We start from the raw sequence: 27883 nt of genomic DNA on the forward strand, positions 1-27883 counted from the left end.
AAATCACTGACTAGCAGTCATAGCCTGCAAATCAAAAGGAAATGAAAAGAAGCCAAGGTGATATCATGGTCAAGATAGAGCTTGGTCAAAGCACCTTGAAGCTTTGGCTGGGGATCACATGACACATATGTAATGGAAGATTATGTGATTTCCATATCATTGTCAAAGTTACCTGTTACCGTACCGTAATTTACTTCGTTCCGCACTCTTCCACACAGATATAGGTTTGGTATTGTCACAGGCCATACAATGCTCAGGCAATCTCGGATACCATCGGAGCCGAGTGTTTTCTCCCTTGATGAGATCAATGATCAACATTCATCCATCCATGGATGGATACATCTAGTTAACTATAACATACCTAGGTACTCCGTGTGTTTTTACTTGAATTCAGGCTTTGTGTCCTAGTAATTTGTTAATGAGCTTAAGTCGACATCTGGCTGCAATCACTACTAGAGATATAGCTAGTCTTATATACCTCGACAACAATAACCGATTACCCCAAAGTTTGCCTTGGATGTTACCCAAATATCGGCCGTCGAAGGATGGAGTGAGTCTGTTACGCGAGAGATGCATCTGGACTGCATCGATGGCGCTAATCACACCTGGGCAGGATTCTTGGCATGTAAGAACTGCATGGTGCGTACTCCGTACATAACATCAAATTAGGGTTAGTGTTGAAACCAACTACAAGCAGTCAGCTAGTTATCAGACCTGTTACGCTTTGGGCCTCTAGGCACAGCAAGAAGTAAAAAAGTGGCGTTGCATTCTGATATAATCCTAACTGCTACAACAAGTGCATCCAGCGCACGGGACTAACCTACTTAGACAACCCATCCAGGTCAGATTACTTAAAGTGCGGTTACATTTGTCGATTGACATCCATTGGTTGAATATATAGTAGAAATATAAGGATTAAACCCCATAAAATCTACGGACCAGTACAGTAGCGTGCTCTATAAAAAGTATATATTATTATTTAGTTAACTAGCGCGTCCGTATATTATTAAAGAGCGGATTTTGTTAATATTAGTTAATTGGGTCATATGTATATATTATCTATACTCTATATTACTATGTAGTCAGGCTTTTATTAGCTATACGCCTAGAATTATCCTAATAGTGTGTTCTTTTCCAAGGTTGTTAGTATAGCTATAAGATTGATATAAGGGCTAAATTAACTTTGACGAGCCGACGACTGTAAGTTGAGGGAGATGGATTGACCTCGGTGTTCCAAGCTCGACATATGTAACTGTCGTCAATGGATTTGTCACTCCAGCTAGAGTGTAATTAGGCAAATTGAACATATACCGATCGCTGTCCTCGCTGTCCTCGCTAAGCAAACCGCGCAGCTGAACTCGCATGTCCATGGGCTTCCAGATGATTTCGGATAGATGTCTTTAACTCTGGGCCGTATTCCGATAATGTATTTGTAAAGCTGAACTCTGGCACGACATTCCCAGGAAAAGAAAGCTTACAAGTTCTATTGAAAGCTTTCATCCTAGGGGGCAACTTGCAATCGAGTAAAGCAGCGTCGGTCATATCAGAGCACCTGCTACATATACCGAGTGACGAGAACTCATTCCAGGTACAATTGCGCCATGAGCAGTGAGGAGGGACACTGAAGCCCTGGCAACAGAAGCCTTGCGTTGCAAGTGTCATCTAATTCGTTGCCTAGGGTATTTCTGTTGAACTTTTCGATGGAGGTTCCGGGGTTGTCTGGAGTAAAAAAAAATCCCACGCAGCTGTGGCGCATATGCACTAGCCGTAGTACTCATATACATTGTTGGATGAACCGGATGGCTCAAATTCTGTTGCATAAATGGACCAAATGACGATAAAAGGATTATGATCGCAGCCCCAAGGGAGACAAGCGATTGGGCGCGATGGTGGATGAGAATTATCAACGACCCTAAAGGACCTCTGCTTGCAGCATCGAACCTCTGCATGCCGATTAACTAGCATTTGTGTTGCTTGGGATCTTGAAACCATTGCTATTTAAACTGGTTAATTGCTTCTCCAATAACCAAAACCAACGCTGATTTGCATCCCGTCACTGATACCTAGATAATCGTGTTTAGAATTAGGTCATAAGCCATTTCTGGTCGTACTTTGTTATCGTATATTCATAAGACAACCGATGTTGCAATTAGAGCTCCGCAAAGCCCGTAAAGCCCATAAAGCCCATAAAGCCCATAAAGCCCATAAAGCCCATAAAGCCCATAAAGCCCATAAAGCCCATAAAGCCCATAAAGCCCATAAAGCCCATAAAGCCCATAAAGCCCATAAAGCCCATAAAGCCCATAAAGCCCATAAAGCCCATAAAGCCCATAAAGCCCATAAAGCCCATAAAGCCCATAAAGCCCATAAAGCCCATAAAGCCCATAAAGCCCATAAAGCCATAGCCCAACCCAACCCAACCCAACCCGCAAACGGGCTGGGCTTTGGGCCCTACCTTCGGGCTATAGTCCTAAGGAGAAGCCTACTGTGGGTTAATAGGCCCCCAACTAGGCCCTAAGCAGTACAAATATGCCGAGAATTTAGAAGTTGAACCCCCTTTTTAGGATTTTAAAATTACCCTTCGTTTTACCCCCGTTTCTAGGCTGTATTTCAAAGGTAATATTTTATTAGATTAAATCATCTAGAATCAATTACTAGTTATCTCTCTATATCATGTTTAAAAAAGCGACAAAGCGCGTTGTATAGATAATTTATAAATTACAGAAGTTTACCTAGAAAGTAGTAATATTCCCGTCCAGAGCCTAGATATATATTAAACAGTACAGCAACCTTTTTTTATAGTATCTCAACCTCTACTAGTCGAATTCTTTTTAAAATTAAAAATAAACACTTATATAGCCACTGTTATTATTAATCCTAAGTTTGAATTTTGTACGACAAGTAAAAGGGTCAGAATACAAAAATGTATAGGCCGCATGTAATGGGAGGGGGCGTGGAATAAGAGATGCGAGAGCGCAGAGTTTCATGGCGACTTGTACTTTTTGAGTGAAGAAGAAGGCCCCTGATCTTCAATGTGGCGTGGGGGCTGAAATACCCATTTAAAACCGTCGTTCTAGGCGCCCATGACACATTTTTATATCGTATCTATTGTACATGAACTTTGTAAAGAAAAATACGCAAGAGGAGGCCGTGTCGGTCTTTCTTTGGAAATTAAATTGCAGTTTTGTCAAAATCAAGTATTAGTTAAAACCATCAAGGCGCTTGGATTACCCTCTATATCATCACCAACTATGTATGTTATAGTTCTCTAAAACTACTGCACCCATTCTTCGAACAGCTTGGTGTCTAAATTAGTATATCCATCGACAACCTCCAGTCCCCGCAGGCGTTCCTGTTCAATGCGCTCCCAGGTCCACTCTTCGGCATTCCACGAGTCAGTATTTTCCTTTTGCTGCTTATCCAGTGTCTCCTGACTAGGAATCTGGTCATCGCTCATCTTCAATACCTCTCGAACCAACGATCCATCCACGCCTTCCATGGCCGTAATACCTTCGCCACTAGCAGGAGTGCCAACATCGGAAGCCTCCGCCGAGGAGTTGGCCTCCGCTAGTGCGGGTTTGGCCTCACTCTCCGGGGGTGGCGCGGGGAGGAATCCGCTAGCGCGTAGAAGCCGCGCCGGGGGGACAGTAAGCCGGCCCTTTTTGACGACGTACTTGCTAACGGCCACAGCAAGGACGACCTTTTCGCCGCCATTGCGGGGCGCAGGTCGCATGAAGCAGGTCAAGATGTACATCCACTTTGCATCCCAAGAGATCACCTTGGAGTGCATCTCATATAGTTCGAATGGCTTAATTTCGCGCTTGAATGTGCAATAAACAGATCCGAGCACAATCGAAACCGGCTTGCGCCTTGGTGCCGGCTTTCCCTCCTTCTTGCTTGCGGCTAGGAACTCCTGGTCCAACTCCTTGCTCACATTGCCGACGCCAGGACTGTAAATTCGAGTCACGAGCGCTGTACGCGAAACATCCAGATCCGTGAAGTAAGTGCTGTTTGATTTGTGCAGATTGTAATCAGTCTCTAGCAACGGCGTGCGAGACGTGACCATGCATGGCACAAATATGGGATGTGTTGGTTTACCCCGGGAGTCCACGATCAGTCTCCCCTTGGGGAGAAGTGGCGCACCTGGTTTCAAACGTAGGTTGCCTACGAAGTAATACAGTATGCGGAACTATTAAGTCGGTTAGTAGTGTAAAATATCGAATGGAGGAAGTCAAGTGTGATCATCGAGCAAGGGGCGAATGAAACACTTACATGCCAGACAAATGGGAGACTTTTCAAATTAATCACTGCCAGAAGCAAGGCCAGGTTCTTCCATGAGGCCAGCGACATTATGCCAGCTAGTATCTCGTGTGTATTCTCCATAACAAAGCCCTCAGAAATTGAGCTGTATGGAAACCAAGAAGAAAACGTCTGATTGTTCTCGTACAGGTACGTTGACAAGACTTGAAACTAAGTAAGATATACTCCGGTTCATCTATAGGTGGCTCGGGAGATGAGATCAATTGGAATCAGGCAGAGTTGGCCGAAACACATTTAATGAGAGACGGAATCTTCCACAAGGAATGAAGTGGCGGGCCCAATCTCACCTGAATTGATGAATCTCAAAGCCGAGCCTGCCGATCATCGATGGCGATGATCGTGAATTCCCCTTTTGTTGGGAACCGAGGCCGATAAGCAGACACGTGATATTTCGATTACTCATGTTCTCAGCCCCCCGGCTTTGAGCCACGGGCGCCCGAGGTCGCCCTCCAGGGCTGATATTTAGATCCCAACCTGTTCTATTCTAGTCCAATATATTTTCTCGATGATACAGTCCTGGGGAGTAGTTGGTGCTTCAACAATTCTAACACATCTAACAGAGGCTTGAATGCTTGCTAACTGTTTATTGGTCGAATGAGTATGTATTTATCCAACCTTATACATCTTGGCGTTCATTATATGTTGTACAACCCTTATAGATCTGTGATTGGAGATTCATGAGGAATTTGTTGAGCCCGTTGGATTTTTAATTATTTATACTTTCTCACTTGAAATTGACCCCTCAAACAAGAGGAAGCCTAGATTTTGATTGATTGATTGATTGATTTTCCACTTGAATGTGCCTGGTTAGTTGCTGTGCTGGGATATCCCGTGCTGCTCATAGTGTCTGGTTATCTTCCAGAAGTAGGCCACAGAATCGGAAAAAAAAGGAAGGGGGGCGGGATACTATGTGTTATTCATCTTATACCACGGTGAAGAGTTGCGAATCAACGAAACAAGATTAATGGCTACATACGAAGGACCGATACCTGACAGAAAGCTGTGCAAAGCCAACATTATAACTACTTCTGACAATAGAACTGTCACTCGAGCATGGATTAGTACCACTGATATACCATTTGGAGATTATTGTGATCCTATACCAAGAAGACGACGATGAGAGACGGCAGGGGAAAAATGTATAGAGAAAAGGAATCCCAAAAGATACATATGACTATATTAAGAACGAAGACCTCAAGGAAGATATAAATGAAAGCAAAACAACCATATAGATAAGAAGGAAGTACGGAAAACGGAGTCTGTTGCTATTACTACACTCAAATTTGTTTTGACTGATTGTCTAGGACATTTATCCGGTTATCAAGTCAAGATGAAAAATGATCGAGACGTGCTTTCTAGTCTCAACATTGGTCTTCACACCAAATAATCCTTCTTGCCAATCTCACTAAGGCCTTCTCCTACTCCTTCATTGCCTCCCAAGAAACCTCAAGCGTTTGTTATCATTACTCTATTGTTATAGATCGCTAGGAAATTTGACCGAAATCTCATGCACCAGCCAGCTCTTCCTTGGCCCTCCCTTCTTAGGTCCAAAAGAGCTCAACTTCTTCGTTAAACGTCCTGTCTCCTACATTCTTACTTGTCCCTGAGAACCCACGCCTTTCAACCCAGAAGAACCTTGAGCCTATTCATCATGTCCGAAGTGACCAACGATATCACCCTCGCAGGTTATCTTTTCAAACGCCTTTATCAACTTGGCCTACATGCCGTGCATGGCGTCCCCGGAAACCACAACATCGCAATACTGAGGGAAGCTACTGACGCAGGGCTTGAATGGGTCGCCCACCGTAGCGATCTTAATGCTGGGATTGTCGCAGATGGATATGCACGAGTCAAGGGCATCGCTGCTCTGATATCTTCATTCGAGAATATGCCATCGTCCGTCTCGACGGCAATCGCTGCCTCGTATCAAGATAGAATCCCGGTTGTGCTCGTGATTGTGACACCTGAACGCAAGGTGCAGGTACAGGCCTCCAAATTCCACCATTCGTTCTTCGATGCGCAGCCTGATGTTCCTCGACAACCTGATGAGTTCCAGATGCTCGTTGACTCCTTTGGGAAAATAACCATCACCCAGGAGTTTCTTGTTCACCCTAGCGAGGCGACTGCCCAGATTGATACCGCCATTCGAGGCTGTATCATGCAGTCTATGCCTGTTTACATTGAATTACCGGAAGACTTGGTCACCAGTATGGTACCGGCCAAGGGACTCGATCAGCGCTTAGACTTCAACACTCCACCTCACGATATTGAGATGGAACAGACGGTAGTGACCAGTATCATGAACAAGATTAAGCACGCACAACGACCAATGATTCTCGTGGATGCGGGTGTCCCATCTTGTGGTCTTATCAAGGAAGCAAACCAGCTGGCAAAAAAGACTAGATTTCCAACTGCTGCGACCCAGTTCAGCAGAGGTGTTGTAGATGAAACACTCAAAAACTTCCATGGGGATATCTCGGATTTCGATATGTACGGTTTATACTTCAAATCTTCCGACCTGATTCTCCTTATTGGACCCCTGAACACCATTGAGTGGGCACTTCCTGCTATGTTCGAAGCGAAGGCAGCAGAAACAGTCACATTCAACAGGAACTCTGTTGTCATCGGGGACCAGAAGTACGAGCTCTTTTCTAGACCCGTGCTTCAGCAGATTTCCAACTACCTGAGTGAGAGGAAACTGCGTGACCTTGCACCGTACCCAGATTTGCCCAGTGTCCATGACAGCATTGAAATGCTTCCAACTCAGAAAAGTATTGCCCCCCTTCAGCATGACATCTATTCCACATTTTGGCGACGAATGTCTATCTTCTTCCATCCGGGTGACATTATCTTAACTGAAACCCGAACAGCCCAGGGTGGAGCACGCTGCTTTGTGTTGCCGCGAGATACAATCCTCATCAATCCTGGTTCCGGGAAGTCACCGGGGCACATAATTGCTACCACTATGGGCGTGACTTTGGCGCAACAAGGTCTTGCCAAAACAAACTACATGCTTTCACAAGGACGAACTATTCTCTTTGAAGGAGCCAAGGGGTTCCAAAAGGCCCAAAATGACTTGAGGGCTATAATCGATTTGAAGCTCAATCTCGTTATCTTTGTCATTAATGAGGGAGCACCCGTTGTTGAAAGTTTAATGCACGCGATGGAATACACACAGCAAGATTCTGGTCACTGGCGATACTCAGAATCCGTTTCTTTCTTTGGATCCCCAAATGAGACACTTTACCCAGTTTGCTCCAGCATAGCCAGAACATGGGGTGACTTTGATAATATTATCCATGATAAGATGATTCAATCCGGGACAGGGCTGTGCATCGTGGAGTTCATGATCAAACCCGGAGATCCAACGCAAAGCCCGTGTCTTCTCGCTGAAATGTATGGCCCGCCCCCGAGCCCTTTTTCGTTGAAGAAATATCATCTCAAGCAAGATTGATTGGTGCAAAAAGTGAAACCGAAAAAAAAACCATTGGATTCTGAAATATGTAAGATGAGACAAGATACTTTGCAATACAATGTTCAATTATCACAACAGCGTCCACAAAACGCAGAGAAAATTGACACAATGTAGAGAGCACATACATAGAAGTATACAATACCTCACCAAGCCCCCGCTATACTATTATTCAACTATCACCTATATTGTCGACAACTCTCGCATCATAGCCCACATAGTAAACTCCTCTAATGAATCCCAATGTCCCTTAGGGCACCTCTGGCTACCAACAACAGTGAACCCCTGTTTCAACCAGTAGGCACCACTGTCCTCTTTAGTAACCCGAATCATGATCCGTACCGGAGACGACGCATCTGTTGTCTTGGCCCGATGTTGACGCAAAACCTCCTCTTCACACGCCTTCACAAGATGTCCAGCAATACCCCTGCCGCGGTATCTTGGATCTGGCGGGAGAGCAACAACAGCTAGCTCATAGTCTCCGGGACAGGCATGTTGGCGAAGCATTTGATCGACACATCCATTATTGGCTGGGTCTTCATCCTCAACCGGATTCGTATCGTGCCCGTCTTTGGTGGTAGGCGTCCAAAGGCCATCGTCTTTCCACTTCTTCATACTTGCAGTCCCGATCACTTCGGTCTTTTGAGTTGTTCCGTCTCCAACAAGCGCTACCGCGGTGAATCCGTCTGCACCAAGCTCCCCAGAGAGGGCGGAGTCGGTGGATAGTCGGGTCTTGGTTGTGGCGAACTTTATTTTTGTAGTGTGACTGACACGGAAGCTGGCGTTCACCATGTGTGTGAGATCTGAGATCCAGGGTTGATTGGGAAGATCTGATGATGCATAGACCTTGATGTGGATGGCCATTTTGGGATCCATGTTTGGATCTGGAGTTGGTGGTTGGAGGAAACCGGGCAGTTTGGTGGATTCCAGGAGAAATTACAACATAGATCAGATATAGAAAAGGTATCTTGGTCATTCTTGGAAATTTCCAATGTGGGGTTGACTTCCGACACGGAGCTAGTGAGTCACAGAAACCCTTCCCCCGGTGGACCATTCCCGAGGTTATACAACTTCCTAAAATAATCTCTCTTCTAGCTGACACGATAATGCGATCTACAAGTGTCTTAGAACTGGGAAACCCGAAATTAAAGATAATTTCTTCAGCTATTTGATCTGTAGGTATGAAGTGATGGTACAGAATGTGCTGTAGTAGAAGTAGACAAGGAGCATCGATGGGCTAGAAATAGCCCAAACCATCGTGGGGGCCCAAAAGTCAGAGAAACTTAGATCACATACTACTAGAGGTTAGTATACTGATTCAAAGGAAAGTTGCAGTAAGAACTCACCGGAATGAAGAGGCATGGAACCTGCTTCTCGTACTCATCCCAAGTCGTTCCATACTTGACTTTACATTTGTGGATATCCCTCATGGCACGGTGCGTGATCATGACGGCGAAGAATACCGGGTAGAACCAGGGAAGGGGACTCTCGAACCCGGTGATGAGTGCCCACGACAAAGCGAAAAACATATCGCAGCTGTAATGAACTTTGCGAGCCAATCCGTACCACCCATCAACAAAAATGGTATCGCCCTTCTCTGTCTGAAGTGTCTTTGGGTTGTCAACCTGTCGCCAAGGAAGCTGGGGGAACGTTTTGCGGTTCACCAATTTGCCTCGCTCCATCATGCGGAAAGCATTCTTCTGACTGTTTGCAGTGTCCCAGATCCAGTAGACGCAAATATACGAGACAAACAATACCACCAATGCAGTTTTGTTCCACGCATATGTCGAGGGATGGCGACTATCCAAGTACAGAACACAATGGCAGTAGGACATAGGGACACCGGCCATGTTCCAGAAAATCAATAAGAATCCTAGTTTCTCCTGGTACATGTCCCATGTGGTGGTGATGAAGTGTTCTGCCTTGGCACAGGCGTTCGCGTAAAGGAAGTGCGCCATGACAAGGAACAGAACCTCACCAGAAACATATCCGTAGAGTTCATATTGGCGAGTCGCAGCCGCGCAGCTCAAACCCAAGAGTATAAACCATGGGATACGGACTTCGTAGAACATCTTAAAGTCCAGGATCCCGAACATACGTGGGTTCAGTTCAGCTCCCATGAAGAAGTCATAGATTGGGTATCCAGTGATGCGGTGCTGGGCGCCACGAGCAAATGCAGAGAAATAAGCGAAAAAGCTGGCGAGGAACCCCGAAAGGATCGCCACAGACATCAGAGGACCAAACTCATCCAGGATAGTGTAAATTGGGAAAATTCCAGTGTAGTGGAGAGTGGATACAACGGCAATTGTGAGGTACAAGCTACTGTAGGCTGAGCAATAATACTCCAGCCGTTTGCCTTGCAGATGGAGAAGACGCTTTCCATAGCACGTGAATCCAGGCATGTAGATGTAGCATGCTGCCTCAAAGATATAGAATGTCCAGTAGATGCGCCACGCTCTGAAGTGTGGGAATGCACCGGTGTAAACAAGGTGACACAGATGTTTCCCGAAGACGAGCCAGGACTCTCCGTTTTGCGGCAGAGGTAACTGCCCATCATAGTAGGTAGCGCCGATCCACATGTACCACATCAGCAACGGGAAGCCAGTCATAAGTGCCAAGGTTCCGAGTGAACCACCGAATTCGAAATGCTGTGCGTAGTCCACCTTGGGATCCATACCGGGAATCCAACCACCAGCCAGTTGCGCTTGTTTGAAGTCATCGTGCGAATTCGGCTTGTCAACAACCTCATGAGTGTCATGCTTTCGGCGAGACTTGACTTGGTCGTCCATCTTGAGAACTTTAAATATGATATTAATTGAGTTGATGGAAAACTAACGGACGCTAACAAAGTACACTTACAGTCAAAGGATGGTAAAGACCGATACTGGGGAAAGAGGAAGAAGCAACGAAAAGCAGAAGCAGACGGATGAAGAGAACAGAAAACAAAAGATAGAGAGGGAGAGGAAAGAGGAATAAATAGGAAGGAGCAAAAGGATCCCAGAGTATAACTTTGGAAGGAGCCAGGCCGACGCAATGATACTGTTCCCATTTGGGTTTAGACCCCGCTGCCTGTATCTTAATTAGGTCTAGATCCCGCTACTATCCTTGAAAGTGATTTGATTGTGTCGTAGTATTTGCCCCTGTTTACTTCATCATTCAGATAATCTCGGGCAGTGCAAAACCCTCTGAAGGTGAGGGTACAGACTACACTTGTCACTAGAGCTTAGTGCATAATTTCTAGCTTGGTTGTGGAGTATGATAGGGTTGTTGCACGCTGATGGAGTAAAATCCAAGTCTCCAACACATTGCCCCTTCCCGAGGTTGTCCGGTAATATCTAGTTAATAATAACAAGTTATCATTCATTCCTTAAGATATCCATACAAGCCTTGTTTAATAGGATGACAGACCCAGGGCAAATAACGGATAAACAATGTGACGTCAGGTGATCTTATCTATGTCGACATCCCGGTATCCATGGATTAATCAGCAGTGCTTATCAAGCCAGCGGTTCCCCAAGGTTGGACTTCTCTCCAAAACATTCACCTAACTATGACTGATCGGTCGGTCCCATGTATTACCAGACCATCAGTATGGACGGCAATGCCTCCGAACAGCGCCATCGCACTGTGGGAAGGCCGTCCTTGGATCAGCCACCTATAGATCCCATCGATGATTCCACACCAAATCACCAAGCTCCCGCCACATCCCCTCAGAGCTTCACCCCGCGCTCACTTCTCGTCGGTCTCATTATCGGTGCCCTCATCACATTCTCGAATACCTACTTCGGGTTGCAGACAGGATGGATCAGCACAATGGCCATGCCCTCCGCCTTGATTGGCTTTTCGGTCTTCAAGGTTCTATCCAAGTACCTGTCTTTCCCATTTACGCCCGTTGAGAATGTCTTGATACAAACGGTTGCTGGTGCGGTAGGAACAATGCCACTTGGATGTGGATTTGTTGGCGTCATCCCTGCTCTGGAGTTTTTGCTGAAGCCTGGTGAAGATGGACCCGAAGGCGATGGCGGAGAAGGCGAAGGGGGTCCTCTGAAACTCGGCTTCTGGAAGTTGGTTATCTGGAGTCTGGGAGTTTGTCTCTTTGGTGTGGTATTTGCAGTTCCACTCCGAAAAGAGGTCATCGTCCGAGAGAAGTTGCGGTTCCCGAGTGGTACCGCCTCAGCATTGATGCTGAAGGTCTTACATGGTTCTGGGAGCAACGAAAAGGTCATAGCACCGGATAATTCCCGTGCGCTAATTCTGCGGACAGAGGCTCAAGCAGTTGGTCAATCACGAGAAGACACAGGCCTCTTGAAAGATGGCGATGCTGAAGATCAAGCGTCCAAGGAGCAAGATTGGCGCTCGAAGATGCGGATCTTAGTTGGGTCGTTTGCAGTGTCGGGCGTATATGTGAATATCCCCAAATTAAGCTCTGTAAAATATACGCTAACACAATTAGACTCTTTTCTCCTACTTTGTCCCTCTAGTCCATGCTATCCCTCTGTTTGGCGCGGGCATGGCGAAGAACTGGCTGTGGACCCTTAACCCATCGCCCGCATATATCGGCCAAGGTATAATTATGGGCCCGTCAACGTGCATGCACATGCTCTTCGGGGCAGTCTTGGGGTGGGGCGTCCTATCACCGCTGGCTAAGACCCGCGGCTGGGCCCCCGGCCCGGTTAATAACTGGGACAATGGCAGTAAAGCATGGATTGTTTGGATATCGCTAGCTATCATGCTTGCCGATTCACTTGTTAGTCTCGGGTGGCTGCTGCTCAAGCCTATTGTGAAGCACTCTCCAAGATGGATAGCCTCATTCCGATCCACTCGTGCTGGTCAGTGGATTGCACTTCGATTGCAATCTTCCCAGCACTCATATATTAACTACTCCGCTTTGGAGTCGGAGACTCATCCGTTGTCTCATGATAACAATGATGCCCACCACACACTAAGAACCACAAGCGAAGAGGAAGAGGAAGATGCACCGCCATCTCAACTCATATCGACTCGGACAGTAGTGATCCTCCTTCCCCTGACTCTCCTTCTGAATGTCGCATGCATGCATTTTGTTTTCGGTGAAATTATTTCCCCCTTTCTATCGACATTAGCAACTCTGCTGGCAGTGCTCCTATCCATTATGGGTGTCCGTGCTCTTGGCGAGACCGATCTCAACCCAGTTTCGGGTATCAGCAAGCTGACACAACTTCTCTTTTCACTCGCCACGCCAGCATCCCAGTTCTCCAGACGCACCGCACTAGTGACCAACCTACTTGCGGGTGCGGTCTCTGAGTCAGGAGCCCTACAAGCCGGTGACATGATGCAAGATTTGAAGACCGGCCATCTACTCGGCGCAAGTCCCAAAGCCCAGTTCTATGGGCAGATAATCGGCAGTCTGGTGGGTGCAGTTCTCTCAACTGCCGTGTACAAATTATATGTGAACGTATATGAGGTGCCAGGCGAAATGTTCCAGACACCCACTGCGTATGTTTGGATCTTCACTGCTCGTCTTGTGACCGGTCAAGGGCTGCCCGAAATGGCTGGACAAGTCTCTTTGATTGCTGGTATCGTGTGGGCATTCCTTACCGCATTCAGGATCGCAGCTGCGTCCCCTTCCTTTGCGCGTAATGGGAAACCCCCTGCCTGGAGAGCTTGGATCCCCGGCGGTATTGCCGTTGCCGTCGGTATCTTTAATGAGCCTTCATTTACCCTAGCGAGAGCTATTGGTGGTATTATTGCATGGTGGTGGGCGCGCAAGCACTCTGAATCGAAGACGGACAAACAAGTGACCAATGGAAACGCCACTAGCATGGGATCTTCTATTGAGACTGAGTTGCAGGATGGGCAAAGATCATCCACAACTGCCGAGCAGGCATCTGAGAAAGTAGATGCCGCTTCCTCGACTGTCGTTGTCCTTGCCTCGGGCCTCATTTTGGGTGAAGGTATCGTGAGCATTGTGAATCTTCTTCTTGCAAGTGGACGCGTTCCACATCTCTGATCAGGAGAAGCGTGCCAAAATTGGTTCATCGCCGTATACATGCTGCATTTTTTGCGGCTAAAAGAGCGTATTCGATTTAGAAATGATATTTTCGGGTTTATCTCAATTAGATTTCAAGATTATTCTGTCCGTTACTGTTTTATGATTTCCAATCTACTACCACTTCCCCAGTATGGCTTGTGTCATATTATGCTGACTTGAAATTGATTCTACGTATCCACGTATACCCAGGACTTTCCCGAAACTGTACTATACAGGGGTCATGCAGCGGTAATTGATGTAGGTCTAGGAAAAGCCCGTGCTCACACAAGCCATGGATGTTATTAACTTTACGAAACACAACCATTAGCCCAAGGTCCTCAATATGCTTTATGCTTAAGCAGATCTCGTCTCTGAATCCAATGAAACTCACTTATACGCCCTTATCATGTATTTTCTATGCGTAACCTTTGAAATTGAAAGACTCCTGCCAAGTGCCCCCACAGGCCGGGACCGGCCGATAGCCCCGAGCCCAAGAAGCCAAGCAAAAGCTTGGTAGCTTAACTTTCCCCTCCGAGGCCCGGGGCCAACTCAGGATTACCAACCAAGCCCTTGGGACACTATCTCCGAGATGTTGACAGACTTTAAAATTTCAACTGGACCCTTTCCCTTTCCACCGTTGACAATACTGTCAATCGCATTTCGACGCGATCCGAGGCTTGCTCCGACATCGGCATCGGCATAAATCTCGATTTGCCGAAAAAAAACATACTACGTATGATTTTTCGTCCATGAGAGTAGCAATCCGCACTCCACAGTATTTATCCCGATCATGACACGCATATGGCCGAAAGGTAGTCTTATAAATGTGCAAGCCGAGCCCGAGAAGGATCCTGCGTCCCTTGACCCGGCATATCTTGTCAGGTGGGATCATGACGATGTATTGAACCCTCAGAATTGGACTCCCAGGTACAAATGGTGGGTAACATTTCAACTGGGAATGCTTGCTTTGGCAGGCAGTCTGGGGTCAAGCATTACCACGCCGGCCGATGACACCATCGCGAGGTATACTGGCGTGAGCAGCGAGCTTGCTGTGTTGGATGTATCGCTGTATTTGTGAGTGGGGTTCAATCAAGACACTAGAGATAACGCTAACAATAATACTAGGCTTGGCTTTGTCTTCGGACCTATCATCTGGGCTCCTCTTTCAGAAATCTGGGGTCGAAGAATCAGTATACTTCCCGCCGTCTTTTGTCTAGCCTTATTTTCCATCGGGACTGGCCTAAGCACAAATGCAGCGTCGGTGTTCGTCACACGCTTTTTCGCAGGCTTTTTCGGCTCTGCTCCGATTAGCAATGTCACTGCCGCACTAGGCGATATATGGAGTAAAGAGACGCGTGGGACTGCGATCAGTCTCTATGCAGTGGCAGTGAACGGCGGCCCGGCGCTAGGCCCAGTAATTGGCGCAGCGCTCTTGTTGAATCCTCATATGGGCTGGCGCTGGACTGCATACATCCACGCAATCTGGGTCTTTGTCATCTTCACTTTGACCTTATTCTGTTTCCCAGAGGTATACCCGCCGGTTCTACTCAAGCGCAAAGCACAGCGACTTCGGAAAGAAACTAGTGACTCGAGATTTTATCATCCCCATGAACATTTGAAACTCGATGTCAAATCTGTTCTTACGAAGCAGCTTGCCCGTCCATTGAGAATGCTATTGACTGAGCCGATTGTCACGTGCATTGCCTTCTATGCGTCCTTTGTCTACGGCGTGATGTACCTAACCCTTGAGGTATTTCCAATTGCATTCCAACAATCCCGGGGTTGGAATCAGCTTGTCGGTTCTTTGCCGTTCCTTGGATTGTTGATTGGTGTTATATCCTCGGTGGGTCTCAACATCTGGAACCAATATCGCTATAACCGGATATCCAGCGAGGCAAATGGGAAAGCAGTGCCCGAAGCACGACTTCCGCCTATGGCATTTGGAGCGGTTTTTATTGTTATAGGGCTCTTCTGGTTTGCTTGGACCGCTGAACCACCTCACCACTGGATCCTGCCATGTATGGCAGCTGTGTTTATAGGCATTGGATTCAATTGTATTTTCCAGCAGTGTTTGAACTTTTTGATTGATGTCTATAAGATCTATGCTGCTAGCGCCACGGCGGCTGTTACCCTTCTTCGAAGTTTGCTGGCTGCCGGGCTTCCCTTGGCGGCTAAACCGATGATCAGGGCTTTGGGGATTGGGCCTTCCGTTTCCATTGTTGGAGCTGTGGCTGCGGTTCTACTGCCAGTGCCGTTCTTGTTTATGAAGTATGGCCCAAAGCTGCGGGGATTATCAAAGCTTGCGCCTGGAGATTCTTAGACTTGTTGATAACTGTTTTTTTCCCCCAAATTTGTACTAATCAAGACCATAGCTGTCTCATCTATATATAGACTTTCATCCCTAGAAAGAGTGTTGATGTTCCTTTGGGACGTGAACCGAGAATATATCGTATCTCGATGTTATCCCTACCTCTGCAACTAGTCACAATGGTCCAACCATAGATAGACTCGTGATTATTGACTACGAATGTTTTTTATTCTTTTGCAATATCTTCAAATTGATATCTAAAAATTAGTTATTGCACGCTATACATATATGTAGTTTTCTGCTTTCTTCAAAAATGCCAAAATATAAATGGTAACCGAAAGATCCTCCACCATGGGACTAATCCCTAGACAATCATTGTAAATAATTTAATCACACTCTGCAGTTTCTGGTCGATCCGCTGGGTTTTCTGGTTGACCATAAGGGCTATCAGGGATGAGCTCAAACTGAAATACTAGCTGTAATTTTTGGCGAATATTCCAAATGTATGCTCGAGCGATACGGATCGTACCTCGGGGCAAAGATGATATAAGAAAGATGGCGGTTGTTTTACCTAATTTTGTTCCAAGGAGTTCCACATACTCTTGAGTCCCACGTTCGATTATGAGACATGGCTCGCGATCTGCATGTTCGAAACTGAGGTTATATCTGGGATAGGCTATACGCCTGATATATGGTGCAGTCTCTTCATTGATAACGGTCTCATACATAATATGCCTCAAAGTGGTAATGGGGTGGTCCATTACATACAGAGCCCTGGCGATTTCATTCCACTGAATGGAATCGTGCCTAAAAATGGAAGAAGCAACAATTATGCCTGGTCCAATTATTTGTTCGAGTTTATTATCCATTTTTTCACGGCCATAACCTGCTAGGACCTCTGGGTCATTGACGTGGCTTAAAAGATATGTAAAGCGGTACCTGTTACCGTTTGTGGTAATTCCCATAGATTCAGGGTCGCCTCCCTCCAAAATGTCGTTGACAGTTAGGAAATAAGTTCCTCTAACTTGGTAACGATATGCTTCCGGGAGGTTGTTCAACAAGTCGTCCGTGGTAATGGTTGCCTGGGCAATATTGCAACCTGGTTCGTTTGGGTCCTCTAACCAAGCTATTAGTCGAGCTCCTTTTTGTCGGTATATGGCCAGTTGCTCTTCCGTAGGCTCTGGCCACATGGCATTGTTCGTGTCATCGAAGCCGGAGCTACTGGAACTGGGCTTTTGAGGGGGAGGGGGAGTAGAAGGGTGGAGAGTTGGAGGAGTTAGCTGTCGTCCCGCAGGTACTTGTGCTGGAGTCTGCACATCTGCCTCATCGGTACGTGCACGCTTAGCAGGGGAGGGAGTATCCTCATATGTAGTAGCCGAGCTCCCTTCCTGACCTTCCTTTGCAATATCCTCGATGTGCCCCCGCTTCCTGCTTCTAGTGGCGCGTTCGCTAGCTTGTTCGCTTTGAGGCGCGGGTGTCACGGATATTTCAGCAGGAGGAGAGAAGAATAATTCATCACCGGGCTCGGCATCTGAAATGTCAATATCGTCAATATCGTCAATATCCCTGGTCTCGTTAATATCGATATCACTTATTTCAGGTGTGATTCCTGTATGAGAGCCTTCTCTTGAAGGCGGGAGTGGGGGGTATTCCTCATCACTGATGTTACCTTCACTGTCGCCGTCGGCCTTCTGAGCCTGACCTGGCTTTGGCCTCGGCGCTTGAACTGGCTTTGCCTTCGCGGCTTCACCTAGCTTTACCTTCGCGGTTGGACTTAGCTTTAGCTTCGGGGCCTGACCTGGCCTTGCGACTCCACCCCGCTCTGAGACTCGAACGCCCCTTGCCGTTCGAGTTGGCTTTGAGGATCGAACCAGCCTTGGGATTCGAACAATCTCTGAATCTTTGGGTGGTGGTGGTGGTGGGCCTGCGGGGTGCTCAGGGCGAACCACCTCAGCTGTTTGCACTACCTTGGCTTCTTTCGGTTCAGTTATAGGGAGTAATGGGTCCCGTCTGCTGCGGCGGCAGATGCCAAAGCACTTGTTGAGACAGCGGCAGATTATCGTCATTGTTATTGCTGAGGTGAAGTATACGTTGGACAATTGGATTATTGGGAGTTGTTGGAATAAAATATAAGGCTGGTAGGATCTGTGGTATTGTGCTTGTTGGATGATGCTTTTGGAATGAAGAGTAACAGATGGATATAGAAGAAGTTATATACTCTTAGGCAATGTCTTTATTTCTGCTTAACATGGGTCTGACTCCTAGTCCCTGGAAGGACGAAACATCACGACAATAGGCTCATCTGAAATAAGACCAGGACACAAAAAATGGAGACAAGTGCATAGAGAAGAGTGTCAAAGGTAATATAAAGAGACTCGAATTTGGAGGGACAATGAGGACGGTGGAAAATCCAAGGAAAGAACATAGAACTCAAAGAATGGACAAGACAAGTCTAACAATTTTCGTCCAATTACCCCCCATGAGCCTCAAGTAAATGAAGCATCATCAAAGAAAAGAATGAATCGTTTACTAAGTCTACCTTAGTTCTTCTAAGGCCATTAAATAACAATGTAATGTGCTATTCTCGAATATCCAAGCGACGAGCATAGTACATTGTTGAAGGATAAGCAAAAACTAATATTAAGTTGCTCCTCAAAGGATGAATACTAAAAGACTTGGAAATTAGAGGTACATATTATCAAAGAGACACTATTTATAGATCTCCAAAATTCCCTAGATACTCTTGTTTGACGAGTCCTTGAAATTACTCAGGTGACTCCTGGGACGTATTGGGGGACAACAGTTGAACGATCAGATTCAGTGCCTTCTCTGGAGTATCCCATTTCTCAGCTGTAATTGAACACCCGAGATGCGGGGTCATACTCAAGGAATGTCCTCTTATGCGCAGTTCATCATATTCAGCCGCATTTTGGGGAAGTTGTTTGATCAAAGTTTGGATAGACTCGCTTTTGCGACGCAGGCTTTTCTCCAGGTTCTTGTTTTGCCAGATTTGCCATAGTGCGCACGGCTCGAACAAAGAATAAAATATTTGACGCAGAATTTTGTCCAATTTCTCTTCCCTTTCATAATCTGCGTAATACAATCTAGCAGGGTGGAACCCTTGAACACAATGTATAAAGTGTTCCTCGAAATGGAAGCCAAACACCGTTTGGCGCTCGGCATTGACCATCGACGAGCTTAGTTTCGGAATCATGTCATGGGCGAATGAGCCCCAGCGTTCATGCCGAAAAGAGCCAAAACATTGACAGGAAAGGATAACAGGTAGCTTGGTCTCTCGAATAAAGTCGAGGGCTAGGGCGAACATTTCGGGAATGACCTGGTCACGCTTATCAGGGTGTTCGTCTAACGATTCATCAGTCAACATAGGAAATAAATCCATGATGATTACATCTATCTTAATTGTAATTCACTATACAAAACCAAGGCACTAAGGCATCAAGGCACCATTGCATATAACCCCCGCCCTTACTTGCACACTCGCAAACCAAACAAATAGAGGCGGTCAGCTTCTCTGACACCCGTTCCATCTTATTATATTGGATTTGGGGATTTCTATCACATTGAAATAACACGAACTCAAAATAAAATATAACAGACTCAAGGAATGGAGGATAGCCCTTTGTCAATCGCCGCGAACATATCCGGAATCCTCACCTTCTTTGCTGCCGTCTGCACTTTCGTCTATGTACGCTATAACACTCTCCAAAATGGTCATGCTGAAATGGATGATATATATGAATCCGTCAAAGCCACCATCGAAGAGACCCATCTGATGGAGAGCCAGATCGAGGTTCAGCCAGGCTTCGAAAAAATGCGAGAAATCTTCCACAAGCTCTGGCGAACTGAGATCAGCATTATGATCGAGCTCGCTAAAGCCATTGGAGGTGATGAACTAGCCCATAAAGTCCGTGGACAGCCCAAAATCGAGCCTGATTCACACTATAATGTCTTCAAGTGGTTATACAAGGAAGAGGTGGATTATGGCCTGGGTCAAAAGCGCTGGGTTAAGAAAATCCCTCTTCTTGCTGTTACTCTAACAACTATGAGGCTTGCTTGGAATCTAGGTGCAACTCCAAGGCTGCTACGGTGGTATATGGTGCGAGAGAAAGTGATGGAGAAGATCCGGGATAGGGATAATTATAAGTCACGTTTGCGGTCCCACCAGCTGGCGCTTTTGAATCAGTAAGTATATTCGACTTCTTGCCTGACGGATGGATGGATTGATAACCGCGATCTGTGTCTAGACAGCTTCGAGTACAGGAGGTCTCAATTCGGCGTCTGCGTGAGGATAATGAGGCTTTGCTGAAATATATGGAAGACATACGGCCCACCATAGGCAAGATGATGGAAGCTCATGGAGTGTCTTCTCATCCCTGAATTTAAACCCCACCAGTCTATATTGTGCAAAGAAGGGCATAGACGCAATACCAATACTAGGTGGCGGAATGTATATTCTAGGCATAATTAAAAAAACGGGATTGAGGACAAAACTGAAAATTTGTTGGGCTTCAACTTTACAATTACACTCTTCAGCTACTATTTATGCCACCAACCTTGGCTCTTTAAGGGCACTTATATCAGATACAACCTAGAGATAAATTGGAAACAATCGCATTGAAGTTCAGGAAAGTTACGGCCAAAGCAATCAATCCAGGTTTGAAGATTATATATACTAATGCTACTATACGGTCTACTTTTATATCCAAGATTTTAGGGTTAAGCCGCTCTAAATTAGAAGATAGAAGTAATATTATAAACCGAGAGCGTTCTCCGCTCCGTTCTACGCCCGTTCGTCATAACGTATGTTCTTGCTAAGATATAGCGCTCCAAAATTGAGCGCAGCAATGTTATCAACGAACTAACCATCACAGTGCAAACGACCCTATAGGGGCTAAATCCCCTCTAGTATAGTCTGCGGTGGGCTGAGTGTATTTATGTTGCTGGCTGATTAGACACTGGGCAGGTACTGACTGAGCATTAGTCCTGAACTGAGCATGATCACGAATTTAAGTCCGTGCTGGCATCTAACTACTCAGTGGGCCTGAGCTTGAGCACCCTCATAAAGGCGGCAACTCAAATAGGAAAGCCCCACACGCCAGGGAAAAACCGGTAAGTATACCGAGTAGTTACATACATATAGGAGGGTGTCAGATCAGAAATTTAGCCCGGGTGAATAGTCGGATAGGGGAAGTTTTAATAAAGATGATTTGAGTATCCCGGGACGTGATCTATCTAGGCAAGCCGCATGTGTACATACTTTGTACCCGAGTAGTATGTATGTCGGGTGCCGCTGACGTCCTCAATATATTAGTGGCCCAGCCGGTATCCGAGAGCTGAAATCCCCTGGGGTGCCTGAGACTTACGGAGTACAAAGATATTATTTATTGATCAACCCCCCAGGTATTGTCTCTAATCAGTCTGGGGGTACAAACAGGGTTTCATATTGCCGGAACATTTATTCTCATCTGATGAGCCTCAACAGGCGAAGATTGCCTTTGCGTCCACCGTACGGAGTACTTTCAGTGTAACATTTTCCATTCACTCGGGTCCATGCGGCGTAATTTGGCGTATTTGGCGCATGTCATAACAAAGACCGGGATGTTGTGTTCTGATTGGCCTAGAACCTTCGCTTTGAGGTTATCCCGTCTCATTTGCTGACGGGTGGTTGCATCGGTCTTGGCTGGCTTGGCCATGTCATTTGCCATCCAACCGCATTCGTTTTTTCTACACTCCATAATCTATCGGCAGTGGCAGTGCCGAGGGGTTACAATCATGATGTGGTTCGGAGAAAAACGGAAATGAAATAAAGGACCTACCTATGTACGGAGTACCTAGGGGAAAATAATATATATACTATATATACCAAATATGGTATATCAGCACCATCCTTTCGAGGCTTGCGCCATGTCAAGCCATGATGCAAGCGATGACTACCTATAGGGCCGAGGTATTTAATTTCAACAAAGCGGTACATCAGATCCAACCACATTGATGTACCTAGTTAGCGTTGAGTTGCGTTGACCAGTCACAATCGACCAAATCCGCCCCCAAAACCTACCCCCATGGAACTTCCCATATCCCCGCGTCGCCCGACGCCTTCCCCGTATCTTGGCCAGCCCCAGACATTGGAGAACACCCCAGTCATCTCGGATTACCGCTTTTGTCAATCCGGGGAGAAAAAGAAAGTGGGCTATATAACCCGCTGATCGGCATATTCATCATGTCCGTACTTTGTTTCGATCTTCTCATGTTTGAGCATCATGTTCGGCATTCCGAAGTTCTTTGGCTGGAGAGGCCGGTCTCTCAACTTGGCTATCAGTTCTCTTGGTAGTCTTGACTTCTTGTATGATATTATTCACTATTCACTATTTTTTTTTAAAATTTTATTCTTTTTTTGAAACCTGCCACTAACTGATATAAGGCTTTTTGGTTATGATCAAGGTGTCACAGGTGGTCTGCTAGACTTGCCTTCCTTCATCAAATACTTCCCCGATATCAATCCCAACGATCCAACAATCTCCGGTGATGAGTTCCAACCCCTCCGATCGCAGCGCAGTTTGAATCAAGGCATTGCAGTCGCATCGTACAATCTGGGATGTTTCTTCGGCGCCGTCCTGACTATCTTCATCGGTAACCCGCTTGGTCGACGAAAGACTATCTTCTGTGGCTGTATGATCATGGCTACTGGCGCCCTGTTGCAATGCACCGCGTATTCTCTACCTCATTTCATTGTCGGCCGAATTGTCACCGGTGTTGGTAATGGCATGAATACAAGTACCGTACCGACATGGCAGTCCGAGTCGGCAAAGGCACACGATCGTGGTAAGATGGTGATGATCGAGGGTATGCTCATCACTGGAGGCATCACTCTTAGCTACTGGATTAACTACGGTGAGCTTGAAACACTATCTTTGATATACTCGCAAGTTGCAATGGCTGATATAGTCTTGAATTAGGCATGTCATTTATCCCCGAGAAAGAGGTCGCCTGGCGATTCCCTCTCGCTTTCCAGATCATTTTCGCTATCATTATCTTCTGCTCTATTCTCAACCTGCCTGAGTCCCCAAGATGGCTTGTCATGCAAGGCCGGACAGATGAAGCTTTGGAGATTCTCGAGTGTCTGAATGAGAAATCTCGAGATGACCCCTACATCAAGAATGAGCTCATCGCCATCCAGGAAACTGTCAAGGAAATGAATAAGGGCTCTTATAGGAGTCTGTTCAAGATGAGCGAGTATCGAGAATTCCACCGCGTGGCACTCGCCTATGTCAACCAGATGTTCCAACAAATTTCCGGAATTAATCTTATCACGTACTACGTGAGGCTCTCCTACCCCCTCAATTAATATGCTAGCCCTATACTAATCAACTTCATCAGGCTCCTTCACTATATGCCGAGATTGGTCTTGGAAGCGGCAACCTTCCAAAGTTGCTAGCTGCTTGCAACGGCACGGAGTACTTGATGGCTGCATTTATTCCTATTTTCATCATCGAGAAAGTTGGACGTCGTCCACTGATGCTGTTCGGCGTATGTCATCTACCTACCCACACTCCGTATCAATCCCCCATCAACTAACCAAGAATTTATAAAGGCTGCCGGCATGTCAATTTCAATGGCTGTCCTAGCTGGCACCAACTACCGCTTGACCGTACTAAACGACAGTAGCGCCGGTATTGGACAAGCAGTGTTCCTATTCGTCTTCAACACCTTCTTCGCCATCGGTTGGCTCGGAATGACCTGGCTGTACCCAGCCGAGATCGTGCCCCTACGAATCCGTGCTCCAACCAACGCACTAGCCACCAGCGCCAACTGGATCTTCAACTTCATGGTCGTGATGATCACCCCCGTCGCATTCGAAAATATCGGATACAAGACCTATGTCATTTTCGCTGTCATGTAAGATCTAAGATCCGTCAAGCCTGCATTAAACCATACGTTGAAACTAACATCGGACAGAAACGCATTCATGTTCCCATGTGTTTACTTCTTCTTCCCTGAGACTCGGTACCGTTCTCTGGAGGAGATGGACGCCATCTTCAAGAAGTCTACTAATGTCTTCAATGCCGTTACTATCTCCGTTAAGGAACCTTACCGCTACGACAAGCATGGTCAGCTTAAGCCTGAGTATCTCGAGGAGGCTGCCCGTCATGCGAGCCCTGATGTGCACATCGCTGGCGAGAAGTTTGATAGCGATGAGAGTGGTCAGGAGATCAAGTCTTGAGTGATTGGAAGATGGGGTTGGTTGTTCATGTTGATGGATTTTGTTTATACCCGTGGTGCTAGTGTGGTTTGATACTAGTATCTCACTGAAATCGTTTCTATATGTATGGCCTATAGATGTAAAGGGAGGAGGTAATGACAGACTTTCTACGTCGAATGTTGATTACAGGGTCAATATATGTTGATATATATCTACAAAATGAGCTTTCCTTTCTATGATGATAGGCGGTAATCCTCTTATGCAGTGGACAAGTCACTCTGTCTTGGGCGTTCACTGGTACTAAATATATAGTGCCTGCTAGCAATGCATGAATAGAACGACATCCATGGCTATAAATGGTAAAATTCGTGAGTAAATTGTAATTCTACATAGCTATGAATGTAAACTATCTGTGGTGGAACAAGTCGAAGGATCCGGGTATTCCAGCTCATCTCAGCGTGACACGCATATTATGCGAGATCGATGTCAACCAAGGCACTCGAGGAAGATGCTTGCAAGTTCGAATCGAAGAGAAACAAAAAGAAAAAAGTTCGTGGGATACAACCCAAAAAAAAAGAGGCCAAAGAAAAGAAAAAGGTAGGTATGAAAGGACGGCCGGCCTTTTGGTAACATTACAAGGATGCCAGTGGAAATACAGACAAGATGGCATGCAAGACACGGACGGAAGATCCAGAAGCTGAAAACGAAAAGACAGAGAAATGATTCAGATGCGGAGATATGCATCCAGCGCAAAGCATAGATTCAAAGAGGGTTCGTTCGTCACGGACGCGGGCTGTAGGGGGGATATCAAGATCGAGGCGAACAATGTGGTCATATTAGGCAAGCTCATTTCCGTCCAGCGGGGACACTGACACGTCAGCGGGAATGCCTGTGTTCTGCATAAGACGGAGGCTCTATGCGGAGGTGTGGGTCATTCAGATTAAGCGTCACGGGTGGGGACTGGCTTTCGCGAGATCGAGCCGGACGGAGAAGTCGGCGGGGAAGTCGGCGGGGAAGTCGGAAGTGCCGGAAGATCGCTAGTGGGAGCAGGAGTAGGAGCGGCTAAGGGACTTGGCATTGGCACAGCAGCGGGAGCGGGAGCAGGTGCAGGCGCAGGAGCAGGAGCCGCTGGGGGAGTGGAATCTTGCAGTGCAGCGGGGGCAGGAGCGGGGGCAGGATGAGCAGCTGCTAATGGACTTGAAACGGAAGGCGCAGCGGGAGCCGGGGCCGCAGGGGCAGGAGCGGCCAATGGGCTTGAAACAGCAGGTGCGACCGGCGCTGCCATGGGCGGGGCGACGTTGCTGGCACTATTGCTGCGTTGGCGTTGGTTGACAGGCATCACAGGCCGCTGCATTCCAGGAGGTCCGTATGGACCAGGGCTCATGGAGCGCGGGCCGGGCCGGGGACCAGGAGGTCCGTATGGACCAGGGCTCATGGAGCGCGGGCCGGGCCGGGGACCAGGAGACATAGAGCGAGGGCCGGGCATTCCACGCGGGCCGGGGGACATGGAGCGAGGCCCAGGCATACCTCCAGGTCCGGGGGACATTGAGCGAGGGCCGGGCATTCCACGCGGTCCGGGGGACATGGAGCGAGGCCCAGGCATACCTCCAGGTCCGGGGGACATTGAGCGCGGGCCAGGCATTCCTCTAGGCCCAGGCGACATGGAGCGGGGAACTGGTGGGAACTGAGCAGGAGATCCGGGGCCGGGGTACGGGCGACCGGGGGAGGTCCAGGGAAGCCTGGGCCACCGGGAGATCTCGGACGAGCATCCTGGGGATAGAATCGTGGACCCGGAGGACCCCCGGGCATCATTGGGCGACCGTCAGGGCCCATGATAGGTGGGCCACGAGAGCCAGGAGGGCCAGGGGGCGGGCGGGCGCGAGGCATCACAGGACGAGCCGAGAGGCAAGACCGTGGGGCAACTCCTTGCTGGGGGCTGTTAAGGCGCATGCAGAGAGCCCATCCATCGTCGTACTCATGAACCAAGCGCACAAGTGCTCCGGCGCGAAGTCCAAGCTCATCTTCCATGGAGGGGTTGAAATCCAGTTGCACACGGTAAACATTGTTAGGGGGTGGTGGGCCAGCAGCCATGGCGCCAGCAGCGCCAGCAGCGCCAGCAGCGCCAGCAGCGACAGCTGGTGCAGCAGAGGCAGTGGTAGCATCGGTAGGAGTTGTCGCGGATTGCGTGGAGCTGGTGGGGGGAATGGCCGCGTGACTCGGCGGAATGGTAGCGCTCCGAATCATTAGAAGCTCGAGATGAAGCGGCAGCACCTGCTGCAACACCCACCGCTGCGGCACCAACCGCGGCAGCTGCGACGGTCGATGCAGATGTACCAGATGTACCAGGGGTCGATTCAGACGGCCCAGTGGCTGATTCGGCAACCGAAGGTGCGGTCTGCGTAACAGGGGTGACAGGTGTAACAGGGGAAGTGGCTGGGTTGAAAGGATTTACAGGGTCACTGAAAGGGTCAGAGTGGCTCCCAGCAGACTTCGGCGGAGTAGGAGGCGGCGATTCGCCAGTAAGATTACGAGAGGCGACGGCGGCTGAGCCAGCCGCAGCACCTGCAACAGCAGCTGTGGCTGGGCTCAAAGCTCCGGAAGCACCAGCGGTGGTGGGATTCAAGGCACCCCCGCTCAGATCAGGCGCGAATTGAGTGACGGGGCGGACATTAAGCTGTGGGGGAGTTGAAGGCGTCTGCGGCTTGGAAGGAGGAGGCGGTGGGAAAGAAGCAGCGATACCCTCTGGCAGGCCTTCGCCACCGAAGGTCTTCTCATTCTCTTGCTGATATCCTTCTTGGCTCTTCTTCTTCTTGCGGATAAAGAAGAAAATCAGGGCAGCAATCACACCCACACCAAAGATGACACCGATGGCTACACCGGCTTTTGCGCCACCAGTCATACCCTCGGAAGTAGTAGTTCCAAGAGCAGTGGTCGAGGCCGATGCGGCAGAGTTACTAGTCGATCCGGTTGAAGTTGCGAGGAGATCGTTGACATTCTGGGAAGATTCCGAGCTGGACGATGCCGAAGTCACAAAGGAGGTTGCTGTGATCGGAGCCTCCGACTCACTGGTAGTGGTTGCTTTCTTGGTGGTCGTTTCAGCCTCGGTAGTCTTGGTGGTTTCCTTAGTTTCATGGGTGGTGTGGGCCACGGTCTCTTTGGTGGTAGTCGGTTCCTCCTTGGTCTTCGTTGTGGTCACCTCATCCGTAGCTTTGGTCTCGGTTGTTTGTTCCTTGGTCCTTGTAGGCGCAACAGGAGCACCAACACCGGCGCGCGCTTCGGTGGCAGTGGTGTGTTCGGTGCCGGTCACATAGCCTCCTACTTCACCTGTAAAGTCCGGATCCACAGTTTTGTAAACGATCACCACATCGCCTCGCTCCTCGATAATTCCTCGTTCTTCAATATTTCCTCCCTCTGGTTCCTCCACATTGCGCGCATGGTTGTGGTGTGCATGCCCGTGCATGTTGTTGGCTCCAGTATCCTAGGATATCGTGAAGCGGCGATGAATGTTAGGGATGGAGATTCAGCGGGTCTTGATCCTGAAGAGAGGGAGAA

General features: G+C 47.7%; 12 protein-coding genes across 12 annotated transcripts; 5 read left to right on the top strand and 7 right to left on the bottom strand.

The window, feature by feature from the left end:
- Positions 1–2149: 2149 nt before the first annotated feature.
- N7487_002361 (uncharacterized protein) lies at positions 2150–2350 on the bottom strand (the record flags this gene model as incomplete). The annotated part of the gene is made up of 1 exon (XM_056870108.1): positions 2150–2350. One exon carries the CDS (start codon positions 2348–2350, stop codon positions 2150–2152), a length of 201 nt encoding a protein of 66 aa, XP_056734892.1.
- Positions 2351–3274: 924 nt separating this feature from the next.
- Positions 3275–4383, bottom strand: N7487_002362 (acyl-CoA thioesterase; the record flags this gene model as incomplete). The annotated part of the gene is made up of 2 exons (XM_056870109.1): positions 3275–4189; positions 4273–4383. The coding sequence occupies 2 exons, from the start codon at positions 4381–4383 to the stop codon at positions 3275–3277; spliced, it is 1026 nt and encodes a 341-aa protein (XP_056734893.1).
- Positions 4384–5971: 1588 nt separating this feature from the next.
- On the top strand, positions 5972–7774 carry N7487_002363 (uncharacterized protein; the record flags this gene model as incomplete). Its single annotated transcript, XM_056870110.1, has 1 exon — positions 5972–7774. The coding sequence occupies one exon, from the start codon at positions 5972–5974 to the stop codon at positions 7772–7774; it is 1803 nt and encodes a 600-aa protein (XP_056734894.1).
- A 201-nt stretch (positions 7775–7975) lies between these two features.
- On the bottom strand, positions 7976–8668 carry N7487_002364 (Acyl-CoA N-acyltransferase; the record flags this gene model as incomplete). Its single annotated transcript, XM_056870111.1, has 1 exon — positions 7976–8668. One exon carries the CDS (start codon positions 8666–8668, stop codon positions 7976–7978), a length of 693 nt encoding a protein of 230 aa, XP_056734895.1.
- Positions 8669–9075: 407 nt separating this feature from the next.
- Positions 9076–10581, bottom strand: N7487_002365 (uncharacterized protein; the record flags this gene model as incomplete). The annotated part of the gene is made up of 2 exons (XM_056870112.1): positions 9076–9087; positions 9139–10581. 2 exons carry the CDS (start codon positions 10579–10581, stop codon positions 9076–9078), a joined length of 1455 nt encoding a protein of 484 aa, XP_056734896.1.
- Positions 10582–11383: 802 nt separating this feature from the next.
- N7487_002366 (OPT family oligopeptide transporter) lies at positions 11384–13781 on the top strand (the record flags this gene model as incomplete). Its single annotated transcript, XM_056870113.1, has 2 exons — positions 11384–12196; positions 12246–13781. The coding sequence occupies 2 exons, from the start codon at positions 11384–11386 to the stop codon at positions 13779–13781; spliced, it is 2349 nt and encodes a 782-aa protein (XP_056734897.1).
- An 811-nt stretch (positions 13782–14592) lies between these two features.
- On the top strand, positions 14593–16122 carry N7487_002367 (MFS transporter; the record flags this gene model as incomplete). Its single annotated transcript, XM_056870114.1, has 2 exons — positions 14593–14876; positions 14928–16122. 2 exons carry the CDS (start codon positions 14593–14595, stop codon positions 16120–16122), a joined length of 1479 nt encoding a protein of 492 aa, XP_056734898.1.
- A 374-nt stretch (positions 16123–16496) lies between these two features.
- On the bottom strand, positions 16497–18176 carry N7487_002368 (uncharacterized protein; the record flags this gene model as incomplete). The annotated part of the gene is made up of 1 exon (XM_056870115.1): positions 16497–18176. One exon carries the CDS (start codon positions 18174–18176, stop codon positions 16497–16499), a length of 1680 nt encoding a protein of 559 aa, XP_056734899.1.
- Positions 18177–18874: 698 nt separating this feature from the next.
- Positions 18875–19510, bottom strand: N7487_002369 (uncharacterized protein; the record flags this gene model as incomplete). Its single annotated transcript, XM_056870116.1, has 1 exon — positions 18875–19510. The coding sequence occupies one exon, from the start codon at positions 19508–19510 to the stop codon at positions 18875–18877; it is 636 nt and encodes a 211-aa protein (XP_056734900.1).
- Positions 19511–19735: 225 nt separating this feature from the next.
- N7487_002370 (uncharacterized protein) lies at positions 19736–20508 on the top strand (the record flags this gene model as incomplete). Its single annotated transcript, XM_056870117.1, has 2 exons — positions 19736–20313; positions 20376–20508. The coding sequence occupies 2 exons, from the start codon at positions 19736–19738 to the stop codon at positions 20506–20508; spliced, it is 711 nt and encodes a 236-aa protein (XP_056734901.1).
- Positions 20509–22391: 1883 nt separating this feature from the next.
- Positions 22392–24352, top strand: N7487_002371 (uncharacterized protein; the record flags this gene model as incomplete). Its single annotated transcript, XM_056870118.1, has 6 exons — positions 22392–22474; positions 22553–23022; positions 23088–23449; positions 23509–23658; positions 23723–24027; positions 24088–24352. The coding sequence occupies 6 exons, from the start codon at positions 22392–22394 to the stop codon at positions 24350–24352; spliced, it is 1635 nt and encodes a 544-aa protein (XP_056734902.1).
- A 919-nt stretch (positions 24353–25271) lies between these two features.
- On the bottom strand, positions 25272–27791 carry N7487_002372 (SH3 domain protein; the record flags this gene model as incomplete). Its single annotated transcript, XM_056870119.1, is given in 3 exon segments — positions 25272–26005; positions 26017–26605; positions 26619–27791. 3 exon segments carry the CDS (start codon positions 27789–27791, stop codon positions 25272–25274), a joined length of 2496 nt encoding a protein of 831 aa, XP_056734903.1.
- Between the last annotated feature and the right edge of the window lie 92 nt (positions 27792–27883).

This window comes from Penicillium crustosum (assembly GCF_028827405.1).
Source record: "Penicillium crustosum strain IBT 35664 chromosome Unknown utg000001l_segment0_segment0, whole genome shotgun sequence".
Classification (NCBI taxonomy): domain Eukaryota; kingdom Fungi; phylum Ascomycota; class Eurotiomycetes; order Eurotiales; family Aspergillaceae; genus Penicillium; species Penicillium crustosum.